The 27352-nt window shown below is 44.4% G+C and overlaps 1 protein-coding gene across 1 annotated transcript in view; it reads left to right on the forward strand.

Moving 5' to 3' along the window:
- Positions 1–27352, forward strand: part of LOC135911232 (cell adhesion molecule DSCAML1-like) — a 59891-nt gene that overhangs the window by 24406 nt on the left and 8133 nt on the right. The window contains exons 5-7 of the mRNA XM_065443424.2: positions 3152–3224; positions 8210–8310; positions 22822–23026. Coding sequence (XP_065299496.1) covers positions 3152–3224; positions 8210–8310; positions 22822–23026 — 379 coding nt within the window. The remainder of the gene's footprint in view (positions 1–3151; positions 3225–8209; positions 8311–22821; positions 23027–27352) is intronic.

Genomic DNA, 27352 nt, shown 5'->3' on the forward strand with positions numbered 1-27352 from the left:
CTAAAAGGGAAATATTGACATCCACCCGAATCGTAACACGAAGCTATAAAGAAAACGCATACGGGTTTCTCAGAAAGAAAGCCTCGCAGTTGAAGCAAAATTCTTCCTCATCTGAGTTGACGGGATGTCCGGGAGGAGGAATTTTTGCTCAACTGTGAGTCTTTCGTTTTGGGAAACCCATGTGGGTTGCCTTTATAGCTTCGTGCTACAGTTCGCGTGGATGACAGCATTTCCCTTTCCGTCTTGCGAGCTTCCGCAGAACTGATTTGCTAGAGTAATCCCTCGTATTTATAGTTCATTCAAGAATGTACGACACCATTAGCGGTAGTGTCACTGTTTTGCAAGAGGCAGAGTTAGCGTGGTACCCTTGGCAAGACATTGCTCCACTTGAGCATCTCATCCATTTGCGCTTTACCAAATGCTGATCAACTCCGTGTGAAAGGCCACAGACGGACGTGGAACGCCCTGCCTAAGGCGGAATTCTCAAGGAGCGCCAAGTCATCAGAGCTGTGTGTGAAAGACCTATGCGTTCGGCAGGTTAGGATGCAACGCGTTTCTTTCACTACAGAACTTGCGACAAATGTTGTGAAATTTTGGATGCAGCATAGGAGCGCGTTGTTTTGAGCGACAACTTTGCAACATTGACAATCCGGTCGAAAGGGACACTGGCAAAAAAGTCAAATAACCTGTGTTAACATGCATAGTCAGTGCGTGTGCGGTTATGCTTAGATATGAAAGAAATTTTTGCCTTTATTACGTCGTCGTCGTCGTCGTCCCGAAGTGCATGATTTGCGAGGAGGTTGCACTACGAGTGCAGCATCTAAGAACGCATCACAATATGTGTGTGCTGAACATTCAATTCCATGAATGTTCAGCACCTGCGCTCTTCGCGGCTGCGAGCTAGAACGTAGTGTGGTATCTATAGAGGAACATCGGCTTCGCGAAGTAAAAATAAGCACAGAGGCAATGCCCACCTAATGTACCGAGGAAACAGATTCTGACGAGAAGCTCAACGGCACCTCATGTGCCAGCCTCCTCCCATCCATCTCGGAGGCCGCTTTGCACTGCCTGCTGTAAATGAGGAGTACACGGATACTTTCACTCCATCCTCTCGCAGGAATTGAGGCAATGCCCACGGTAAAGACGTTTTTTTACCACTGCTATCTTGCTGGCACGTTGCAGATGAGCGTTACTGTTTATTGTGCCCGACATGTCTGAAGTTACGCGCACAGCTTGAACTTCGGAATCCTGAAAATATGGCGAGTTATTTTTTTGTGGCGCGCCGAAAATTGATTGCTGAGAAAATAGTAGTGTTGAACAAAATTTTCGGGACGTTTTTCAAACTTCAATTACAACGCTCTCAGCTGGTCGTAACAGTGAGCTTCAAGTAGCTAACTCGGTATTACAAAATTGCCGTTTTCATAACAGTCACTAAGTAGAGTGCCGGAATTATGCGAGTAGACAAAGCTCCTCATGCGTCCCAGTACTGGTTTGAGCATCCTTAGTGTAGATGATTTGAATGATCGGAGATGAAACTATCACAAAAAGGTGACCCTGAATTTGGTTGCTCTATTCCGGCGTGCGTCGATTGTAGCCTTTTTTGCGTTTGGGCGTGTATGTGCTTGCATCTTAGACATACATGTGTGAAAGCCGGTACGAAGCGGAGGTTGAGCACATAAAGTGGAACACGAATGCCTCTGAGAGCCTTTCAAAGCATTATTGAAGTAATAGATGAACATTGCGATGTCTGTAGCGCTCCAGCAGTGCTGACATGCACTTTGCGAGTAGCCCTGGCGAAGTATAGCAAAAGAAACGTAATGCTGCGCCAACATTATTTTCATGGTTACCGCCACGTTATGCACAAGATACCCGTATTTTTTTAGGCTGATGTAATGTTCAGCTTGACGGAGTCAATACTTTGCCTCGATATATTTGTTTGGTGAAGCATCACCGAGTCCTTTAGTCACCGATTCAAAGTACTGGTTACTGATTACTGAGTACTGTTTACTGAGTACTGAGAGGGCAGTGACCTCGTCAGGCAATCATGCCTTTAGTCTCTGCCACCCACAGGATGATGTGATTTTCCTGCAAATAAAAACCGACCGACCGACCGACCAACCGACAAATAAAGCTGGCAAATAAAAACTGACTGACTGACTGACCGACCAACCAACCGACCGACCTACAAATAAAACTGGCAAATAAAAACTGACTGACTGACCGACCGACCAACCGACCGACTGACAAATAAAACTGGCAAATAAAACTGACCGACTGACCGACCGACTGACTGATTCAAAGAAAGAAAGAAAGAAAGAAAGAAAGAAAGAAAGAAAGAAAGAAAGAAAGAAAGATAGAAAGAAAGAAAGACCTTCCGACGCCATATTGTCACGTAGTAGGGACGGTAAATAATGCAACGGCAGATCTGTAAACGACGAAACTAACTTTTACTGGACGAACTTGTGCGCACAAAAGCAAGTTATACTCAAAGCACAGCGATAGCGCTGAACACACTCGGCGATCGTCGAAAATCTGATCTGCCGGTCAAGTGCGTCGACCTTTATACATGAGTCCTCGGACCCGCCATGGTTTCTCAGTGGCTATGGTGTTAGGCTGCTGAGCACAAGGTCGCGGGATCGAATCCCGGCCACGGCGGCCGCATTTCGATGGGGGCGAAATGCGAAAACACCCGTGTGATTAGATTTAGGTGCACGTTAAAGAACCCCAGGTGGTGGAAATTTCCGGAGTCCTCCACTACGGCGTGCCTCATAATCAGAAAGTGGTTTTGGCACTCAAAACCCCATAATTTTTTTAATGAGTCCTCGAAGGTTCTATAGTAATCGCTGGTGCCCATGTGCCTTCCAGAAGGTACTACACAATTCGCGTCGCGCACACAATCACAAGCTTCAGTGACAGCAGACAGCAGATACAACCGCCGATAACATTCGAGCAACTTGCGATACATGCGGGTGCGTGCTGCACTGAGCGGTAACATCTGGTAGACGGTGAAAAGCGGTCACCCCAAAAAGATAAACAAGTACACCTGTCTATATAATACCAAGTGCGCTGCAAGTGTGCGGACAAAGTTAAGTTTGTTTATTCTTATTTGCCTCCCTTATCCTTGAAAAAAACAACCTATCCCTTATTTCAGGTAAGGGCCACCAACAAGGGAACCTCCTATTCGCCCTACTCCGTGGAGCTCCAGATAAAAACTAAGGATTCAGGTAACTAAAAGAACATAAATCACGTGTAGAAACTTCTTGGTTTCTTTTAGGTTCATTTGGAAATTCACCGACCAAGTTAACTTGAGGCAATGATGCACTTCTTTTTATATTTAAGTGCCTGTGAAACCATATATCACTACACTAATTACGATTTAGGACTGGTGAGCTCGCAAGGCATCTATAATCAAGAGGCATTTTCGGGGTTGCGCAAGGTTGAGATAAGCACTACGAAAAACGACCCGCCTTGGTATTCTATTAGCCAAGTCTTTGCGCTACTGAGTTTAGGGACGTGGGTTCGATTCCAACAACGGCGGCCGCGTTTCAATTCGTTAGAAAGGCAAGAACGCCAGTGTACTTCCATTTAGGCTCACAGGAAAGAAGCGAAGCTGGTAAAAATTAATCCCGAGCTTCCCGCTACGGCATCCCTCATAATCAGATCTTTGTTCTGGCAAATAAATCTCCAGAAATGTACTTAACTAAGTATTTTTCCATATGTGCAACGAAATGCACTGCCATTTCGGTAACCTTTCTCTTGTACTCCTTAAAAAAGCTAATTGTAATCATTAGTATTGCAGTTTGCCACAACATTGGCAACGCCTATCTCAAAACAGCTTTAAAAGTACGTTCCATGAGGACTTAAAAACTTATCAGATTAAATTAGTAAACACCAATATGTACGCTAAAATAATTAACAGGAAAGTAAATTAACAATTGTTGCCTAGTAAAATTTCGCAAGAAATGCTCACCTCTTCGAATAATCTATCTGAAGTTGTGAAAAGTCATTTTTAAAGGCACTGCTCAGATCAAAAACAAAATGACTCAACACTTGTTACGACGTCCACCTAGCTTAAGAAAGATTGTGCACTATTGCGAGCTATTTTTATTATTTTCTTCTCTACTTCATAGCCTGTGTCACAAAAACCAGCAGAAATCAGTTCAGCAGTTCACTTCTAGCTGGCTATAATCCAGCGCTGAGTGTTAATTCTACAATGCACTATTTGCAAAGAGACAAAAGAATGAACTTCATTATTCATGGCGTCGTGACGGTTTTGAAACACCACACGCAGCATAGCGCACAGGAAATCTTGAACACCATATCTAGCAGAAGGACTTCTTGTTCCTACCCTCAAAGAAGTATTGAAAGAGCCTCATATGGCATCTGCTATCTGAGTTCCGAAGGGTTCAGTGTATTTTTGGCGACGTCTTATGCTATGTTCAGACTACGTTCGTAAGGCGCCGATTTTTCGTAACATACGTAAGCGGAAGCGCAACAAGCGTATGCGTCTAGTTCAGACTGCGAACGTAAAGGTACCAACGTGCGCAATTCTCGCAAAAATCGTGGGTGAGAGTGTTAAAGGGTCGGCAACATTTACGACTGTTATGTTACGACCGTTGCGACACAGCCAATGACCGATAAGCTTTCGGCTTTCAACAACCGGTGACGACACTTCCGTCCTCCCGTCTGCAGACAGCTCCGGGCGCGGGAAGTGCCATTCCGCACGATTGGCTGTGTTCGTGAAAATTTTTGCAGTGCGCCTTGCGAGACTGTTTTCAGTTCATCTGGTTTATCCGCCGAGGAAATCGATGGCCGCAGATGCGTGCTCCGAACTTCGATTAGTGGTCTCATTAGGTTTTCAAGGAAGCGGAACTGCTGTGGCGACGTGCGCATGATGTTACGAAACATCGCAGCGTCACCAACTCGGAGCTTGGCGAAAAGGTTGTGAAAATCGCCGTCCACGGCCCTGTCGAGAAATACTTGCCGCACCCAAACCCTTCTGCGTCGCCTTCGTCGTCTTTGGGCGATTGAATACATTACTATAAGTTTGTTTTGAGCGTGAATATCTTCGATCTCGGCCAGCGCTCGCATGTTGGCAGGAGGAATATTGGACCGCTGGTGACGTCGATTCTGCAGCTCCAAATTTGATTGGCCTCTTGCAAAAGCCGTAATTTAAGCAGCAGTAAATGTGAACAAAGGTACCTGCTTAACTGCCGTAACGTTTTTTACAGCCGTTACGTTCGATACGCCAAAAGAGCTGTTATGCGCGTTACGACCGTAGTGTGAACATAGCATAATCCTCAAAATAAGATAAATGGCTCATCACTCGTTACTGGTCTGCACTACAACTTGGTCGGCGGATTCTGATTCGCAAAGCAACAGATTTGGCAGACCTAGCACAAAAAGTAAAAAAGGAAAACGGAAAGAGTAAAAAATTTTCTGATTTATTTTCTGAAAGACACCAAATTTCAGAAGATCCCGAAGCTTTATCACTGAATGGCGGAATTTTTTTTTAATTCGGTGAAGCCCATTTCACTATGGCTGTCGCCAGTAACACGTTTGGCATTGAATCGGTATAGTGACACAACGTCTGCCACCGTGAAAGCGAGTTATGTAAGAGTTGTGTACTGCAGCAAGATTCCTCTTTCGCACTTCTCTAAGAACACCCGTGTTAATACAGCACTGAAAAATGAACTAAACGCCGATGAACGCTCGCACCCCCATTACTAGGTGTGCGTCATGCGAGGCAGCGTTCGCGAGCACCCACGTGCCACGCTTCTTGTCTACAGAGGCATGGCCCGGACTTCTCCGGTGCACCACCAGATGGAGCAGCGTGTCCAGAGAGAAGCCTGAGAGAGGAGCCTGGTCGCCGCATGAAGTGCTTCTCGGTGCCCCCATGCACCGGCATGCCATGAATTTCTGAGGCCGCTACGCTAGATGGCACCGAGAGTTCTTAGGCATTGTGTAGGAAGGCCGAAAGTGTAAAGATGCGGTGGAAATTCACCAAGGACGGAAGCAAGGATGTCTGCTGCCTCCATTGTTCTGCACACTGTATGTTAAGGGCATAAAAAAGCGGGTGGAAAATAGTGAATTAGGGTTTGATTTATCCTGCATGCGTAATGTACGAATGGTGCATCAGAAAGTTCCCGGAATGGTGTGTGCGGACGACATAGTGCTACTAGCGGACAACTCAAGAAATTTACATACACTTGCGAATGTGTGTGGCAACGCAGCGACCTATCTAGGCCTTAAATTTAGCACACATAAATCAGGAATGATTATATTTAATGAAGACACGAATAATTACGTGGTGTCAATATAACGGCAAGTCTTACCCATAGTCAAGCAATATAAGTACCTCGGCAAAGGAAAGATTTACTCAAGCACCCATCAAGATAATCTGACAGAAAGAGGTAGCCGAATGCAGCAATAACGACACGTAGAACGTTTTGGGCCCGCAATAAATATGAGGTGGTGCGTTCAATCTGAAAAGGAGTAATAGTACCAGCGCTAATGTTCGGAAATGCAATTCTGTGCTTAAAACCGCATATCTTGTCGGGGTGTAAAGTTAGACAATGATCGCTAGGCCGATTGGCTCTGAGAGCCCTTGGAAAAACAAATGTGGCAGTGCAGGGGGACATGGGTTGGGCCTCGTTTGAAGTCAGAGAAGCGCAGAGTAATTTAGTTTTGAAGAATGAAAGGAACACGGATCCAAATAAACGGGCAGCTAAAGCGCACAAGTATGGACACAGGATGGAGGAAGAAGTTAGGACAGTTGGCAGCGAACTACGGGGTAACTGAAAGTGTAATTAGACAACCAGGAGTCATCAAAAAGAAAGTGAGCGAAACAGAGACAGTGAATTCAAGGCGCAGAAGACCAGGACTCAAGAAGAAGAGCACAAACGACAGAACCGGCGCCACTTGAGACTGGCAAGCTTAGATGGCGATCAGGTTGACGCACAAAATGGCAGGATCGGTGGGAAAGCTTTGTTGAAAGAAAGGGCCCAATGTAGGAGAGATATGCTTGAGTAAAACTCTTGCTTGGGCTAGTTGGTTCATGCTTGAAGTAGTAAAGGCAAAGCGCAGAAAAGCAGGACTCAAGAAGAACAACACAAACGACAGAATTACTGTCATTTGTGTTCTTACAATTACTTACAAACGAAAGAAATTACTCGTTTGTGTTCTCCTTCTTGAGTCCTGATATTCTGCGCCTTGCCTTTGCTGCTTCAAGCATGAACCAACTAGCCCAAGCAAGAGTTTTACTTGAGCATATTTCTTCTACATCGGGCCCTTCCTTTCAACAGAGACAGTGACTTGTAAGGAAAAATCTCTATGATAACACGAAGGCACGTGCCTTGCTACTGAAGATCGAGCTGGTTGCTTAAGTACCAAAGCATATCGGAGCACATGTTCGCAACTATATATACGAGGGATGTGTATGCTGCAACAAATTGGGAGACCACTCAGCACATGCCAATTGGTTGCGAACGGACTTACCCAGTGAGATCCGTATGGAACGTACACCTTCCTGAAGCGCTTGGATTTAAAGTGGAGAGGTGCATCAACCGGTCAGCAGTCGAGATGAGCAAGAGGCGTTTAGGGTATTGCTTAAAAAATCATGAAATAGATTGATTTGACCGGATCCGTTACAGGTATAAGTAGCTGTACAAGATGGATAGAGACGTTTTGAGGAAGTGAAATAAGATTGAAGAGATTTATAGAAAAATGCTCGAATGACAAAGATGTAGAGCATACCTGATTGACTCAAGCAGTCTGGATCGCTGTTTGTCGGCGCCCCGTTTCAAAGGGGATGCAAATAAATCATCATCATCGTCAATGCGCGAAAGAGGAGTCCTGCTGCAGTGCAAGCCTTATACATAGCTTGTTTCGACGGTGACAATATATTATGTCGCTATATTCATTCAATGCGCAATGCATTACTGCCGACAGTCATCGTGAGATAGGTTCCGCCGAATTTTTCAAAACTGCGCTATGTACGGGATCGGCCCACAAAAGACGTTAGAGGCTAGAAACTGAAATACCCGATACAGAAATGTGGCGGCAAAACGTGAAGGCAAACGATGCCTTCAAAAATCAGTAGCTGTGGCAACACGTCCTCAAGGATGACAATTTTTTATGAAATTTGAGACTAAGCAACGGAGGGTACTTTGGATAACGCTGCATTCCTTTCTTTGTTTGCGGAGCACAGGGCCTCCCCGGGACCTTCACGTTTCAGAGCGCACGGAACACAGCCTGAGGATCCTGTGGTATGCGGCCGATGGCAGGAACGAAGAATACAGGACGTACATGGTAGCCAGTGCTTTTCAATCTCTCTCGCTTACGTTTACCATGCTGTCGAGGAGTATACTAGCGTAAATATACTGCAAGAGGCATCGGCACAAAATGGGTAACGCGATTCTAGAGCTGCCACTAGGGCCTGTTGGTGACGCATTGTTTTCGACAACGCGCTGCTAAGCACGGGGATCGTTTAGTGTCTTGTGGCACCATGGGCCTGAGCACATGGGGGCTGGCCCCTGCCGCGTTTAGCCATGCGTGGCTCAGCCATCTCCAGGGAAAAGAGGATCCTGGGGGTTGAGCTGATGCTGAATGTTTGGACCTTTAATGCCCCTCGGAGGAGGCAACACACCACTTCGGCCTCGGCTTCACGTAGGCGGCACCCCCTGACTGCCCCACCTGGGTGAAATTGGTATTTGCCTTTTCCTGTCCTCCTCTGCAATCCTTGCCTTTCTCTCCTGCTTTCACTCTTTAATGTCTTCTCTTCACTTCTTTTTACTCCCGATATTCCACCTTTTGTGACCTAACCAACCTAGGTTATTCATACTGGGTTATAGTGGGCATGTACCGCTGGCGTGATCATAACTGAATATTTCAAGTCTTATCGCGTCCTCTAGTTGGGCGCCGTGGTGGGCAGCTGGCATGTCTGCCGCATACTATGGCATCATTAGGGTTGCGATTTTTCTGCACTCCCTGATCGCTCCCTCAAAAGGGTGCACATCGATGCAACTTTCAAGTTCTTTATTCATCAGAAAAAAGCACTTCTCGGGTATCACGAGGTACACATTGAGCACGGAACAAAGACTGTCCGAATGATAGCCCCTTTTCTAGTATTGAAATGTTTGACAGACACCATAGGCCCGGGCTATAAAGTAACGAAGATGGTAAGCGGCGACCCCTCGCTGTAGGTTCGTGAAACGCTGCAACACGCCAAACTGACAAACCTCTCTGCATTCGGGGACATTCCCATTCCCATAGGTCCATGAATACTGTACGTGTCATTTCGGAAAACAGCCTGCTCGAACTTACTGAAAGTGAACTGCTTGAAGTGTGGAAATATCAGAACATTGTAAATGTACGAAAAATTAAACTAAGGAGCGAAGACAAGGAAATCCCAACTAAGCACTTGATTATCACATTTGGAACCATCAGTTTCCCGAATACATTGAAACAGGATAGTGTAACATACACGTACGACCGTACATCCCAAATCCGCGCATACGCATCAAGTGTCAGTGGTTTGGGCATGTGTCTTAAAGCTGCCGAGGGCGCCCTACTTGTGCGAAATGTGCCTCAAATGACCCCTCCTTTGACATCTGCACTTCTGCTGCCCATTGTGTCAAGTGTAGCGGAGATCATCCGCTTATTCGCCATTGTGTCTTTCATAGAAAACATAGAATGAAGCAATAGAACTCAGGATGAAATTGAACATCTCTTTCCAAGGAGCAAGCAGACGTTTTTCCATGACTTCACCCAACCCATCCTACGTTGACGTGACGCAGCGGGGGGCAGCGTCACATTTTTCGGCGGCCGTCCGAGTCACACCTAGGGTGATTCGGACAGCGGCGTCCCAAACGCCGAGGAATTGGCGCATCTCTGAGGAGCGCACCAAAAAAGACGAACTCCGCATCACGGGGCCTGGAAAGGCCCCGGTGAGCTAACACAGTTTTCGTTTCTTCAACACACAGCACAAAAAAAATATTTCACTATGGATAAACAAATATTATATTGGAATGTACGGAGACTTCACAATCTCGGCGACGTTAAAGAACACCTACATAAACATAATTCAAAGGTGCCCTGTGTTCAATAGATACACCTGGAATACACACAAACTTTCTTCGTAAGCACGCCAACTTCCGCAAAGACCATGACGAGGCTAACTCCTCGTGCGGCGGTGTAGCACTCATTGCAGAGAAGTCTGTAGTTGTCGTCAAGTAGCATTACAGACACTCCTGGGGACAATGTCAGTTCCGGGAGTTCTATTTAATAAATAGTAACTGTTAGTTCCCTATATACACTCTAAAAACTAGGAAGGGTATCGCAGGAGTGAAGCGGCCGGTTCACTCTTCAAAGCGTCGTTTTACTCTCGCAAAATGTCGAGGAGAGTGAAATGCATTGTTCACTCTCTCACCAAGGAGAGAGTGAAATGTGCTTTTCACTCTCCCCCTTCAGAGAGAGAGAGTAGTTCTACTCTTGCGGCAATAGAGAACAAAACGTAGCGTGATCTTCTGCTTCAACTGTAGGTGGCTGGCCTCGAACATGGCAATGTATCATTCATGCACGCTGAGCAAAGAACACATCGTTTTGCTTCTAAGAGAACAGGCCGCCGCAGTTCAAAGGAATGCGTAGCGAGCGCTCTACTTTTTCACTCGGAGTTCTCCACCGCGCGCGCGCGCGCTCAAGATCGCGGAACAACACAGCACCGGAGAAAGGTGATCTTTTATTGTGTCTGTAGCTCTCAATTTACTCATCACGGCTTTTCTTTGAATGCCTCAACCGTTGAGCTTCCTGCTTCTGCTCCTCCAAGTACATTTGTCGCCGGTTCCATGTGCCTAAAACTGGTATCTGCAGCTCCTTTGTAATTTGAACTTTAAGGATGTCGCTTTCCTTCTATTACCTCCACAGACAATTCTCTGTGACATGCGAAGAATGTCACAGAAGGGAAAAAAAAACACTTGGCAATGTCTGCTATGTCTAGCCAAGTGTACAAATTTAAGGACTTTCCAGTACTTCTAAACATTCCAGGCTTTTCAATGCCTTGAAAATGGCATTTTAGAAATAAAGGGTTTTCAAGGATCGCTACAAACCCTGGTTTCTAGCACCTAAATAATTTTACAAGCTTATTTTGGCATGGAGTTCGGAAATTCATGCTTTTTAGCTAACGCTGCATCATCTCTGTACATTGAAACCACGAGAGCGCAACCATTTTGGAGTAAAGAAAAATACTGAAAGCTTTTAATACCACTCTTTTTCTATGGAGCTTCGTATTGCCTAGTTAGGTTTACGAATGTGCCTGGTTTTGGTGGGCGTTTCTTCGACATTTTCTGTGAGAAGTAGATGACTAACCCCCGTATTCAGAAATGTATATTAATACAAAGCCCATGCTTGACTTTATATAAACGACGCCTGGTGCGAACGTCCCCCAGACGCTCACTGCCTTTCTTTTGGTGCGTTCACGACTTGCGTCATTTAGATCAAGTCAAGCATGGGCTTCAAGTTATGATGCATTTCTGAATATGGGGGTAAGCGTGCTCTATTTCGGGCAACGCATTGTGCCATTGACACTGAGAGGAAACAGGGAAAACAAAGTTAACGCCCTATACTCCTAAACTTTCGCGTACCTGTGGTGTGCGTGTATCGTGGAAGAAGAAACAGCGCTAACACCAGGACGAAAAAAAGCATCGACCACACCAGCGCTTCGTGGTGTTGTCCATGTTTTTGCGTCGTCCTTGTGTTGCGCTGTTTCTTCTAAAATGCTCAACCAACTAGCCCGCAAGTCTATCCTGTGCATATATATTGAACACACGTATGAATGTAGATGGTCTTCGAAGCTTTTAGAACGAGCACTGCCACAGGATACGAGCAGTGCACGCGTAACAAGTGGACACATTACTCATTTAAACATGCGTGCCAATGCATGTGACGCGGCTATCGGCATAAGCAGTCTCCAAATGCTGGAATGCGTGCTCTTCAAAACGCTAACGATCCGCTGCTAATGCAGAACAACAGCTCACAGCGGACTGAACCAAACTCTAAACTAATGCACTTGAAAAGAACGCCTACACGGCAGCGTGAGGCACGTCGAAATGCCTGGTACTGGCATCGCAGTTGACCACATACGAATGGAACTGGCGGAAAAAATAAACAGAAATGCTCACCAGTATACGCGCGACTTAAATTCACATACGTGGATGGTTGGCACGATACTTTGTATCCGCGTATTTTCGGAGAACATATAATGCATGGACTGGAAAAGCACTCGATCGTGAGCTGAACGGCACATTTGTTATTTTCCTGGGGTGACGACAAGCCGTGAATAGTTCTCACGTCGTCGTCTACGTTGTATTCCTCCGTTAGTCGTAGCAAGGAATGGAAATGATGCAAACGCAAACGTATTCCAGTACACAACAGCACAGCACACTGCAGAGAAAATCCAACCACCGCAGCCGATTCCTCAAATACATTTGTTATGTATATAAGCTCTAAAACAACACGACTGAGCGTGGTGGCTTTGTGGTGTAATGGTTAGGATGTGTGCTTTGAATTGTATAGATGCGAGTGTACGCGGGTTCGAATCCACGTGATGTATAGAGCAATGTGGTTCTCCATAAGTGTGTGATTCCCTCGACTATTGTGTTCTATTTAGATTATGTGTCTCCCGATTGTGAAATATGCGAAGATATTTGCGGATTAAATGTGAATTAGCTTTTTTTTCTCCGCAGTGGCGTTCGGGACACATACGCATAAGCCGATTACGAGCCGTCACGACACATGGTAGGCAGCAAATAGCCAGGAAAAATGACTTTAAAATCCTGCATAACATTGCTCACGCCTATTCTGAAGGCCGCTTGGAATCGGGCCACTGAGTCTGAGGAGCCGCCTAGAGAACGGTGTATCAGCGACCCTAATTTTATCTGATTTCCTGCCTGCATGCGTGGCCAGGACTTCGCTAAGAGGGTATTGGGAAGAGTAGTTGCACTCTGTTTGGGGGAGTAGAAGTACTCGGTCTGGTGGAGTGCCATTACCCCTACGGTGAGAGTATTACCACTCTGCGGAAGAGTACTAGCACTCCCTGTGGGAAGAGTATTATCACTCTGCAGAAGAGTACTAGCAATCCCTTGCGGCGGAGTAACAAAACTCCGTCAACAGGAGTTGACCTACTCTCTCTCAAAGAGGGTCGATCTACTCTCGAAAAGAGAGTGAAATATGGGACAAGCCGCTACTCCCTCAAAGGGAGTGCCCGGCACTCTCTTAGTTTTTAGAGTGTATACCCCCCAAACTACCATCTCCTAAACTTAGATTTCTATAATGTCATAAACCAGCTTGCAGGAGGCTTTACATACTCGTGGGTGTTTTTAACGCTCACAACACCATGTGGTGAGATTCCCGTTGTGACGCGAGAGGTCGGCTGATAGAACATTTCCTTCTGACATATAGTGCATCTATATTTCATAGGAAGGAGCCGAGCTATTACAATGTGCCATTCATATTCATCGCTAGACTTAGCAATTCGCTCTCCTTTTCTGCCTGACCTGAAATAGAGTGTTATCAACAGTACTTTTGGAAATGAACATTTCCCTGTAATTTTAAATTTAAAAGCGTAGCATAATAACCCTCACCATATTCCTCAATGGAAGCTGAGTGGAAGCATATTAAAAAATCAACTTATTTAACAAGCGGTTTTATAAGAAGTTTTAGTATAGACGATGCTGTCGCATATTTTACCGCTTTCATTATTGATGCGGCAGAAAAGTGCCTCCCACAAATGAATGGTGATCCCCTTAAAATACGTGTTGCCTGGTGGAACGAAGACTGCACAAATGCGCGAAAGAAGCAGGATAACGCATGGGACATATTGCGCATATATTCGAATGCAGATAATCTCATTCAATTTAGAACATTAAATCGCAGGGAAGGCGGACGTGGCGTCAGACAAAAAGAAAAACCTGGGTTAGGTTCGTCTCAGGTATAAATTCATACACACAGGAGTCGAAAGTGTAGAATGGCGTGAGGAAGCTAAAGGGGCAAGACACACATCCGTTGCGTCTGGTGAACGACGAAGGGAATACCTTAGAAGAGCAGGCAGACTCTCCTGGGGAGCACTTTGAGCGTGCGGCAAGCTCAATCTACTACTCACAAGCTTTCCTGAAGCACAAACAAATAGAACAATTTAAGGGATTTGTTCATAAATTCCAACAAAACGAGCCATGTAACAGTCATTTTGGTATTACCGAGTTGAGGGCTGCATGCCTTGATTGCATACGAAAGCTCTGCACCGAGACCTGAGAGAGTGATGTATGGCATGATTAAAAACTTAAAACACTGACACACAACTGGCATTACTCGCACTTTTCTGCACTATTTGGTCTGCCGGATACCTACCATCCGCACGGAAAGAAGCTATTGTAGTCCCTGTTTTGAAGCAGGGTAAAGACCCTTCCTCGGTGGCAAGTTACCTGCCCGATAGCTTTCACAAGTTGCATTTATTTATTTATTTATTTATTTATTTATTTATTTATTTATTTATTTATTTATTTATTTATTTTGTTATTTATTTACTTATTTATGAAGAGACCCACAGCGCGATGGCACAACAGGAGTGGGGGGGAGGGGTACAAGAACAAGTACATATGACATTTCTGCTCCTAGGCAGAGTTATAAGTTCGAAACCCCCCAAAAATCAATGAAAGGTAATGCCCTTAGCAGTGCACATCTACAACATCAAAAAGAAAGCATTATTTGATACAACACTAACATCACTTGGCAGTCTATTCCATTCCCTAATGGTTTTAGGAAAGGCAGACATTCCACACAATTCAGTCTTTAAAATCATTGTGAACGCGGCTGGATGTATAAAAAGGCTCTTGCACATGCTTTTCGCGACCAACGCGAACAGCTGAATAAGAAATAGCATGAAAAATCTTCAGATGCAACACCTTTCGGCGCGTATAGAGCAATTCCCAGTTGAGTGCTTGCTTCGTACGCGATGCACTGCACCGAGCACAGCGTGTGCCAGATACTGTAAGCGGGTCCCAATCCGTACACGCGTATTCCAGAATCGACTTGACATAAGTCCTGTACAAAATGTCGCGACATGACTGTTGAAAAGATTTCGCATTTCGGCAAAGAAATCATGAGGTTTTGCATACTTTAGCAGCTACATAATCGAGGTGACGGTGCCATTTCATTTCAGTAGTAAAACATATGCCTAATATTTAAATTCGAATACCTGTTCCAACATTACATTCCTAATAACATATGGTTGCATATCAGGGTTTTTCTTCCTTGTAAATTTTGTATGAACAGTTTTAGACAAATTCAAATTCATATTCCATTTGAAGCACCACTTTGAGATGCTGTTCAAGTCTTCCTGAAACATCTCAGCACCACGGTCACAAGTGACTACGCTATAGAGGACACAGTCATCTGCAAATAAACGCATTTGAGACACTATTCCGTAGCTAATGTCATTCACGTACAGCAAGAACAATACCGGCACCAACAAGGAGCCTTGGGAAACACTGGACACAACTTGCACGCTCAGATACTCAAAGACTCAATGCCATTCGCAACCACACACTGCTTACGTAAACATAGGTAATCATTTACCCATGGTATCACTTGAGGGCTAATATTGTGCAATGCCATTTTTGAATTAGTAAACAATGCGTCACGGTATCAAATGCCTTTTTGAAATCTAAAAACACACAGTCCACGCTAAGACGCCTGTCCAGTGCACCTGCCAGGTCATGCACAAATCCAGCCAACTGCGTGGTACTAGATCGGCCCTGTCGAAAACCGCGCTGACGAGGATTAAACAATGAATGTCCGTCGATATGTGCTACTATGATACTAGTGTACAAAATATGTTCAAGTGTCTTGCACGCAAATGAAGTTAGTGATACTGGGCTATAATTTGACACGGTGCCACGAGGACACGATATGTCAATTGGCACAATGCTTGCACTTTCGCAGTCATCTGGAAGGCAGTATTCGTCAAGCGATTTTTCAAAAATAATCTTCAAACACGGTGCAACCGACTAAGCGCAAAGTCTATAAAATTTGTTTGGCAAGTCATCAAGACGCTCAGCCTTAACAATCTTCAAATTCTGCAACAGAGACTCCATACCATTGATGCTAATAACAACATCATACATAGCACTCATCACTGGCTGGAAATTCAAGGTATTCGTATCATCATGTCCAATTGCACGGCTGAAAACAACTAAAATACGTATTAAAGAAGTCAGCTTTTCTAACGTCATCATCAACAAAGCTGTTACCATACACAAGAGGTGGTGTAGTTACAGTGTCTTGTCTATTTCTCTTTACACGCTTCCAGAATTCCTTTGGATTGTCCTTTAATTTTGACTCCATTGCAATACCAAATTAATCCTTTGCAGCTGCTACTGCGACTTTCATTTTTTCAGTAATTTCATGTAGCTTCAACCAATTATCACGTGTCGGCTTTCCTTTAAATTTGCTGTAAACTAGTTGCCTTTTGTGGGTAAGACTGCGTAACTGCCGAGTAAACCAAGGTTTACTTTTACTTCTTATCGTTAATGTCCATGCCGGAACAAAGCGCTGTCTCAGTTCAAGCATCTTCTCCTTAAATACAGACCATATTTCTATTATTCCAGTGTTGTCGGCATACGTTTCAAATACCGTCCGGTACTCATTCAACGCTTTATCTCACTTTCATTTGCTTTTTCGTAATTATATACTCGTATGTTAGCTGTTCCAATGCTTCTTATATGTTCAACATTCATTTCACAAAGCACAGCATTATGATCGCTTATCGCAGGTAGCACTTGAGTGGAGCGGGCGAATTCAGGTTGATTTACGAATAACAAACCTGAGTTATGATGCCCACGCGTCGGCTCCAAAACATTTCTACGCAAAGCAAGAAATTCGCCCAAGTTAATCAGTTCTTGACTCGACCAAACCGAGAAAGAGTCGAAGTGATGTTGATGACTCAAATCAGTATTAGACAGATTGAAAATGTTTGCGCCGAGACACTAGGACAATGTCGAGAAAAGACAGTCTTTTCTCGGCATTGTCCTCGTGTCTCCGCGCAAACTTTCTCGGTATGAACTTCAACCAACTAGCCCAACCAACCTACAATATTAGGCAAGTTGAAATCACCTCAGGTTACCATGAAGTCTGTTTTAATTGCGTAAGCTGGGCAGGGTAATATGGGCTGGACAAGTTTTGAAGTGAGGGAAGCTCACAGTAAAATTGATTATGAAGAACGGCTGAGCAATATGCAAGAACGTAAATGGGCTGGGCGAGTGTTGAGGTATTTGTACAGCAAGAACATTGATTCACAGAGGAGGAAAAGAACTAGGAAGTTTACCAGAAGGAATGCGGCCTGTAGGGTGAGCAACACAGCAACAAATAACGTCAAGCAGAAAGTCAGGGAAGTGAAATAATCTCATGGGTGGCGGCAATGAAAAAGAAGCCTGCCATGAGTAACTACTTCAGAGGAAAAAGCGAAATCAAGAAAGAAACAATTTATGATAACTCAAAAGGAAGTTAATTACTTTTTGAAGCGAGGTCAGGATGCCTTAGAAGTCGCACCTATAAAGCAGGATGTAATAAGAAGGAGCACGTGCTTGCTGCGGTAAAGCTAGGGAAACAATGCAGCCGGTTTTATTTGAATGTGAAGATATCTGCCCAGTGGTCGATTTAGACACCACTGGCCTCCTTGAAGCCCTTGGCTTCAGCGAGGGCACGGGGAAAGTAAACATGTCCGCAATAGAGATTATTAAGATTGGTGGAAGAAAAGTAGGGAAACGACAAAAAACGGAGACGTATAAAAACAAAGTTCGCAATAGGGGGTCAGAAAATTCGTTTATGGGAATTCATCGTGGAATTTTTTTTCTTTTTTTACTTAGGTAGGACATTACACAGTATAATAGCAAGAGCTTGGTGGCGCAACCCACCACCCCGTTCCAAAGGGGACGCTCATAACATACGTACATACATACATACATACATACATACATACATACATACATACATACATACATACATACATACATACATACATACATACATACATACACACACATACATACATACATACATACATACATACATACATACATACATACATACATACATACATACATACATACATACATACATACATACATACATACGTCCGTCCGTCCGTCCGTCCGTCCGTGCATCCATCCATCCATCCATCCATCCATCCATCCATCCATTCATCCATCCATCCATCCATCCATCCATCCATCCATCCATCCATCCATCCATCCATCCATCAATCCGTCCATCCATCCATCCATCCTTCCATCCATCCGTCCATCCATCCATCCATCCATCCATCCATCCATCCATCCATCCATCCATCCATCCATCCATCCATCCTGTTCACCACCTAGGTATCCGCCTGGCCACCAGCGCTTTCAGAGCAAGGCCTACTGAAAGCTCATAAGTAGAATCGAATCAGTGGTCATTCCATCTGCACAGTCAGCTTCCAATGCTTCCTCAAAGCACACTCTAATCATGAACATCCATGTTCTCAAACCATTAACGATTTGAAGTGTACTACAGTTTGTCATATTCGAGCCACTGTGAGACAGCCTTTTTCACTGCGTGTGAGGGAGCTTAGCATTGAAATTGATGTACCACTCCTCCAACATCGCTTAATGCCTCCAGCTAAGCAGCTACCACTTTGGGAGTGGCAGATGACAGAATGTGACATACATTTTGTAAAAGTTACAGAGTACGCACTAGGGCTCGTAATTGTAATATAATTACATGAACTCCAATCGAAGTACTCTTGCTCTGAATTGTACACCAGTGCACCAAATTCGCATGCTGACGTATCTTACGCTGCGGTTGGTCCCTCTTTCTCTAAATCAGACATATTGAACCCTCATACGAGTATATTTTCTGCAGATGCCTATGCAGCGCTGTTTAAAGTTAAACACATAAAGTAATTAAAACTAGAAAATACAATAATATTTACGGATTCCTTAGGTGTCGTAAAAGCACTGATTTTCGTAAGAAAACTGAAAAAATCTCGTTTTTACGAAGCTTGACTGATACTTCTGCAATATTTATTCATTTCGTAGACAGGTGACAGACAATATGCTGGGTTCCTGGCCATAGATGCATCGACGGTTATGTGCTAGCAGGCGAAATGATACGGTCAATTACATCGTAAGCTACTAATCCTACCGTTGCTATTCCTACCACAGATCTATAGCTTTTATTTTTTCGCTAAATAAACTACGAAGCCACTGGCAACTCTTGTGCGACTCCGAAATAAATAATAAGCTCCACTTGAACAAGCCGCAGTTAGGTTTCTGGCCCTCCGCTACGAAAACACGATGAACTGATGTCCTATTCTGTCGTCTCAGAATAGAATACACATATGGCACCCACAGTTTTTTGCTGGCCCGCGATGAACCACCAACCTGTGGTAGATGTGGTGGGTAGCTGACCGTCCTCCACGTCCTCCTGAAGTGCCGGAAAGCAGAAGCTGAGAGAGAGAGAAACGTTTGACTCCAGCATACCGCCACTGTACTCCTTTCCATCACGCTATGTTTCTTGGTGAAGAAGCGCTTTTTAACAGCCAAGCTGTCCTAGGTATCTTGAGCGATGTGGTCTATATTACTAGCCCAACAATCCGTAGGATGCCGCTGCGATAGTAGTTTCGTATAGCATATGCTTCCAGGCGCATGTGTTCCAAGGGCTCTGTTTAGGCAATAGTGCTTCTTGCGAATTCTTACATCTCGCATATTTTGTATATCGTATCATTCTTTCGCAGTGCATTTTTTATGTTCATAGCACACCTCACCAGTCATTGCCATAATATTACTGCAAGTAGAACTTACGCACGTTACAGCGTCTATTTCTAGGTCCATTTACAGCTACGTCTCAGATTTCAATACTCCACCGCGAACTCACTAAATCTGGCATGGCGCTCGTTGGCCATGCCTGGCCCTTGCAACCCTAAGCAACACGCATTAATTCATTCATTATGCACACACATCAAATTGAAATTGCACGGAAACACACACTGCATAAAGCGCTCTGTGTGGTTTGTGTTTCTACCCAAACTTATCTCTTTGCGTACCAGCGCGTTATTGAAAGCAGTGTTTCTTGCGTCTGTTGCGCAGCATATTTCTCTAACATAAGGCCAAGTTTAATGTCATACTGATCATCCGAACAGTCGGTCACTTTTGAGTTTAAGAATGACTCAATAAGAGCGAATGCGTAATTATAATGACGTCGTCCTTTTATGACGGCGTTGTTTAGGGGAAATGTAAGTACTTTTCGAGCATACATACCATGCATTATTGGAAAAGAAAGGAGCGTTATAACCTAAAACTATGCCAAACTTTTCTATTCCAAATATGCAATCAGGCCTCCACGATTGGTCAAACATTTTTTTACCCCCCCCCTTCACGTCTCTGTCACGCGACGTCACGAAAACCGCGATAGCTCCCCATCTGATATGACGTACACACACTGATTATGCATGGCTTGACCGAACGAAAGAAAAACAGTTATTTTTTATTCGACGCCTTTTCGCCATTCGCGCTCGGCTGTTGGTCAAAAGTTTCCGGGCTGCACCCACTTCACCTGCCTGTCACGCGACGTCACAAAACCGCGAGAACTTACCGCGTCAAAGTGACGTGTACGCGATAAAGATGCATTAATATGTCAAAGAAAACGGAATTTTCTTCTGAATAGCCGCAGGCTGCCCCGATCTGAAAGGAATAAAAGATGGCTGCCGCCGATCGCTCATGCACTGGCTACTCGCACCTGCCTGAGAGCATGGGTTTATCTGCGCATAATCAAACTTTTTGCGTGGCCGTGCAACGTTTTCGAGCACTTTCGGCACGTTTACGACTTCATTTTGCCAACTCTTCTTTGCTGAGGATCTGTTTTAGCGTATATTTTAAGCTTCCGTTGCATGCCGCCGCGATTTTCGACCAGCCATCGCAAGCTAAATAAAGGAAAGCTGACCAATCGCAGGCGCCGGCACCACCCTCTTCATCCGGTTATCGATTTTCAGTGCAGTGGCTCGGCCCCATCGAATCCCTCGCCACTTGAGTGCGCTCCGCGCCTCTTGTCAGCCACTTAGATAAAACAAGCCGCTCAATGTAGGTAATGTTATTCGTTTTTCAAGCAAACAAAAGTACCCTCCTATGAACGAGGAGAGCGTTTGATTGGTCTGTTTAGACATCCCTGCGGGTGACCGCCCGATGCTTGCGTCGGCGGTTACGCAAATTTAACGTCAGGAGATTGCAATAAAAACACGTTGGAATAGTTTTACGTTAAAGGCCCAAGCAATTGAGGATAAATTAACAAATGCGCCCGTCATACGTGGTATTGTAACTAAGGGTTTGATGCAGAGAATAGCGGAGATTCAAAATATCAAGCATGATTATCAAATCGCAGCAAAAGCCATCCGCCGTCTTGCCGAAGGCACAGCGAAACGAAACTGCTCGCTCGACAGCATAGCTACGTGCATAGCTGCTGCTTGCGCCCATGTTCTGTGGTGCCCTCCTACTGCTGCTCGCTGCTATGTTCGTGGCAGGGGTCTCGTGGGGACATCAGCGACAAGCTAGGAATGCTTTTTCGTGTAATAGGCACAACAACGTCAGCGAATACCCGCCGTGGTTGCTCAGTGGCTATGGTGTTAGGCTGCTGAGCACGAGGTCGCGGGATCGAATCCCGGCCACGGCGGCCGCATTTCGATGGGGGCGAAATGCGAAAACACCCGTGTGCTTAAGTTTAGGTGCACGTTAAAGAACCCCGGGTGGTCGAAATTTCCGGAGTCCCCCACTACGGCGTGCGTCATAATCAGAAAGTGGTTTTGGCACGTAAAACCCCATAATAAAAAAAATAAACACCAGCAAATAAAGTAAATATTTGCGTGTGAACCAATGTCCGTAGTTATCAACGCGAGCGAACAGCTCCGAACGAACGAGTGAGCGCGCGAGTAAAACGAAGGAACTTACGCATGCCGACTCCGGCTATCGACCAGTCGCCAAAACGGGCGAAAGGGGCAAAGAAATTACTACCGAAAAGTTGCATTAAAAAGTAACGTCTGCTAGACAGTGGCCGACGCTAACGACGTTTTCCCAGTCATTGTCTCGTGACTGTTTGTTTGCTGCGCCGTCTGGAAACCTGCTTACATGAGCTGTACATCAATTATTTATGTATAATTATTTAGGCCATAAGCGTTCTTACTTCAACGTCTATATTAGATTTTAAAAATTTACCACGTCAGCTTCGTTTAAAGGATCGTTCGTGGGGCAACGCTTGTTATATACCAGGCAAAAAATTGTTCATCAATGAACAATTCCTCCCACGCGACAGCGTTGCGCCATCGAGGCACGCTCGTGACGTGGCGTCGCAGCCAACTGGAACGTAGGTTCCGTTTCGCTGCTACAGGCTCTGGCTTTTTCGCTCAGTGGGCCATTCGGTGCTTTCGCACGCAATAAACGCCGTTACATTCACAGCCACTCAGTGGGAGCGTGCTGCCTGTCAGGCAAAATCTGCGAGCTTTGCGGGTGTCCCACTTCGCCTCCTGACGCCGTACGAAGCAACAAAAAAAGAAAAAAAAGGAAGTGCATTACGTTGCGTCCTCAAAACACAGGTCGAGGACGTTCTCCAATGGTGCGTCATTTGCGCAGGTTGCCACTTTCTGTCGCCTTTGACAACACGAAAGGCAATATTGCACGCACGCCCCTACTGTTTATCCATGTACGCACGATGCTTGAAACTGAGTGGACCCACGGATATTCATCGCAGGTCAATTCCTCGTTAATTCACACCTTCGACGAGGGTTTGGAACAAGTCTCGCCACCGCAGTCGTCTGTGCTCAACGGATCCAAAGAGAGAGAATTTCATCTTTCCGGGCTTCTCCCCGGATCGACGTATCTAGTTTGCGTTCAAGAAAACACAACCGACGGCTTCGGTGAAGCGGCCTGTGCGAACTTCACCACTAGGCCTTCCAGTAAGTGCCCGAGTCAAGTGCACCGATCTGAAGTCGGTCGCAATGAAGGTGTGCCCAGTAAAGGTTGCAAGAGCGACAAATAACTTCCAATGTTTAATGAAAGTGGTATAGCTATAATAAAACATAGACAGATATAATGTAAACCTTACTGTTAAATGACCCTTCCACGATACCACGCGAGCGAGATTTAAAAAGCCAAGAATATTTTAAAACCAAAGAACGGTGCAGATGCTGACTGGAAAGCCCCGCACTAGCTCGCCTTGACGGCGGGAATTTTCACGGCGTTCTCTCAGGTCTGGTTAACTTTGCTATCGGTAAAGGCCCAACTGCTCTGTGTCTTAAAGAACAATGGGCTCCTAAGCACGGGCTCAGAGGATTAAAGCGCAGCCCTGCATTTCGATGAAGCGAAGTGCGAGAAGCCTCGTGCACTTCGATTTAGGCGCACGTCAGAGAACGCCAGGGGGTCCCAGTTCTTCCGAACACTGTGGCGTGCCTCATAATGAGATCGTGGTGTTGCACGTAAAACCCCATATTTTTTTTTTGAAGGAAGCCGAAGACCGAAGGTAGGAAATTAAAACGAAAAAAAGAATTTTACTTGGCCACGGTGGATAGAATGCGAAATATAATTTGTGACGTCATGCGGATGTACCAGCGCTGTGATGAGGCGCTCAATTGAAAAAAAAAATATGAAAACTCTACATTTGTACTTTCTTTAATAATAAACCTATCACGGCTAAGTAAACCATGCCTCCATACCTGTGAAAGAGTATTTTATCAGTGTAAATATATTCAGTGCTTCGCTCTTGTGTTCGTCCAAAACAAAGGCAGTAAAACGACCTAGTTCGGATCTTGTGGAACAAATACTGAGTGGGCGCAATTCCTAAAACAACGCGCTGTGCGGGGTGTGGAATGAAGTGGAGGGCTCCAGAATAATTTTGACCGTGCGGTGACTTTCATCGGGATAGCCAGCACCCCGATACGTGAGAAATACGGTAAGATATATTTTCGTTCATTTTCATTTTCGCTTACTTTATTATTTCTGCATTTCAATAAACATAGTAATTCAGTTTGCTGGCGTCATTGCCGGGTTTTCTTACAATTGTGACTAATAGAAAATCAGTTGCTCAGTTTTTTTCTACCTGTCTCGCTTATTATCCAGTTAGGTAATGAAAAGAACTTCATTTCTTTTTCATATAAATAATACCCAGTCAGCTGTTAAGATCTGGCTGTTATAAGTTTAGAATGCAGTAGCTACCTCGCACTCTCTCTTGCGTTTATACTACTGCATACCATGGCTGACCCTCGGCGTCACAGTTGAACGGCTACTTCACCAAGCCTTCTTTTGACTCTTATCGAAGTGTTCCCTGGATCAACACACGATGTCACGGTCGTATAGCAATCCTAAATCAGCGATGCCTTAATCAGATTCAGGCGGTCACCACTATGGCACGCTTCATATCACAGGTCAAGCGCCGGAATGTTAATGCATAGATAGATAGACAGACAGACAGACAGACAGACAGACAGACAGACAGACAGACAGACAGACAGACAGACAGACAGACAGACAGACAGACAGACAGACAGACAGACAGACAGACAGACAGACAGACAGACAGACAGACAGACAGACAGACAGACAGACAGACAGACAGACAGACAGACAGACAGACAGACAGACAGACAGACAGACAGACAGACAGACAGACAGACAGACAGACAGACAGACAGACAGACAGACAGACAGACAGACAGACAGACAGACAGACAGACAGACAGACAGACAGACAGACAGACAGACAGACAGACAGACAGACAGACAGACAGACAGACAGACAGACAGACAGACAGACAGACAGACAGACAGACAGACAGACAGACAGACAGACAGACAGACAGACAGACAGACAGACAGACAGACAGACAGACAGACAGACAGACAGACAGACAGACAGACAGACAGACAGACAGACAGACAGACAGACAGACAGACAGACAGACAGACAGACAGACAGACAGGCAGACAGACAGACAGACAGACAGACAGACAGACAGACAGATAGATAGATAGATAGATAGATAGATAGATAGATAGATAGATAGATAGATAGATAGATAGATAGATAGATAGATAGATAGATAGATAGATAGATAGATAGATAGATAGATAGATAGATAGATAGATAGATAGATAGATAGATGATTTATTTATTTCGAAAATTACATACAAATACGAGCCTGCCCAAGCCAACAATGGGCTTGTGGGGCAGCGCTCGGCAGAATGGAGCAAGCCAGGGAGCGGCACAGTAAATCAGTTATGTACAAAACTCAAAAATAAAACTAAAGAAAGAAAGAAAGAAAGAAAGAAAGAAAGAAAGAAAGAAAGAAAGAAAGAAAGAAAGAAAGGAAGAAAAGAAACCAAATTACACATACAAATCAAAAATATAAGATTTAACTTCTTTCCGTGTGCTGGAAGATAAAACTTTATCTGGCAGGTCATTTAATACATCAGGTACATAGAAGGCACGGACACGTTTGCCATATCTTGTCCTTACTCTTGGTAAGGTAAAGCGGTCACGTGTACGTAATGCTCTGGCGGGGACATACGGGAGGCAGAACTCATTGTTCCATATATACAAAAGGATTACCGTTTCTTTGAATAACAGCCTGAACGAGGGCATGTGCGAGCATGAAAAAAGACTGGAATTGTTAGTAATGTGCACACCATACATCACCGCCCGAATTATGGATTTTAGTAAAGAATCAACTTTACTAAAATCTAAATTTACTATAGATAGATAGATAGATAGATAGATAGATAGATAGATAGATAGATAGATAGATAGATAGATAGATAGATAGATAGATAGATAGATAGATAGATAGATAGATAGATAGATAGATAGATAGATAGATAGATAGATAGATAGATAGATAGATAGATAGATAGATAGATAGATAGATAGATAGATAGATAGATAGATAGATAGATAGATAGATAGATAGATAGATAGATAGATAGATAGATAGATAGATAGATAGATAGATAGATAGATAGATAGATAGATAGATAGATAGATAGATAGATAGATAGATAGATAGATAGATAGATAGATAGATAGATAGATCATCATCATCACCATCATCAGCTTGTTTTATGTCCACTGCAGGACGAAGGCTTCTCCCTGCGATCTCCAGTTACCCCTATCTTGCGCCAACCGATTCCCCCTAGCATCCCCAGACTTCCTAATTTCGTCGCACCACCTAGTCTACTGCCGTCCTCGACTGCGTTTCCCTTCTCGTGGTACCCATTGTGTAACCAAAATGGTCCAACGGTTGTCTAACCGGCCGTTTACATGACCTGCCTAGCACCATTTTTTTCCTCTTGATGTCAATTAGAATATCGTCAATAGCCCCTTGCTCTCTGATTCAAACCTCTCTTTTTCTATCTCTTAACGTTATTCCTAGCAATCTTCGTTCCATCTACGCCTTGCGCGGTCCTTAACTTGTTCCCAAGCTTCTTTGTCAGTCTCCGAGTCTCTGCCCCATATGTCAGCACTGGTAAAATGCACTGATTCTACAGCAGTCAACGCATTTTTATTCTTCTATGAAGTTCCTTTCCGTGATCAGGGTTCCCTGTGATTAATCAACCTACTTAAACGTATTCCTTCACAGATTCTAGAGGCTGACTGGCCATTCTGAACTCTTGTTCATTTGCCCGGTTATTCATCATTATCTTTGTCTTCTGCATAATAATCTTCAAATCCACTTTTACACTCTCTGTTAAGATCCTCAATTAGTTGTTGTATTTCGTCTGCATTGTTACTGACTAGAGCAATATCGTCGGCAAACCCAAGGTTGCTGAGATATACGCCGTCGATCCTTTCTCCTAAGCTTTCCCCCTGTTTAATAGCTTGAATACTTCTTCCAAGCACGCAGTGAATAGCATTGGAGAGATTGTGTCTCCCTGTCTGACCCCCTTCCTTATAGATATCTTGCTGATCTTTTTTTTTGTGTAGAATTAAGGTAGCTGTAGAACCTATGAGGACATTTTCCAAGGTATTTATGTAAGCGTTCTTTACTCCTTGATTACGTAATGCCTCTATGACAGCTGATATCTCTACTGGGTCAAATTCCTTTTCGTAATCTATGAAAGCCATATAGAGAGGCTAATTGTACTCTGTGGATTTCTCGATAACCTGATTAATCACAGTGATGTGATTCATTGTAGAGTATCCCTTCCTGAAGCCAGTCTGTTCCCTTGGTTCACTAAAGTTCAGTGTTGGCCTTATTCTATTGGAGATTATTTTGGTAAATATTTTATAT

Source organism: Dermacentor albipictus, chromosome 9 (genome assembly GCF_038994185.2).
Source record: "Dermacentor albipictus isolate Rhodes 1998 colony chromosome 9, USDA_Dalb.pri_finalv2, whole genome shotgun sequence".
NCBI classification, from domain to species: domain Eukaryota; kingdom Metazoa; phylum Arthropoda; class Arachnida; order Ixodida; family Ixodidae; genus Dermacentor; species Dermacentor albipictus.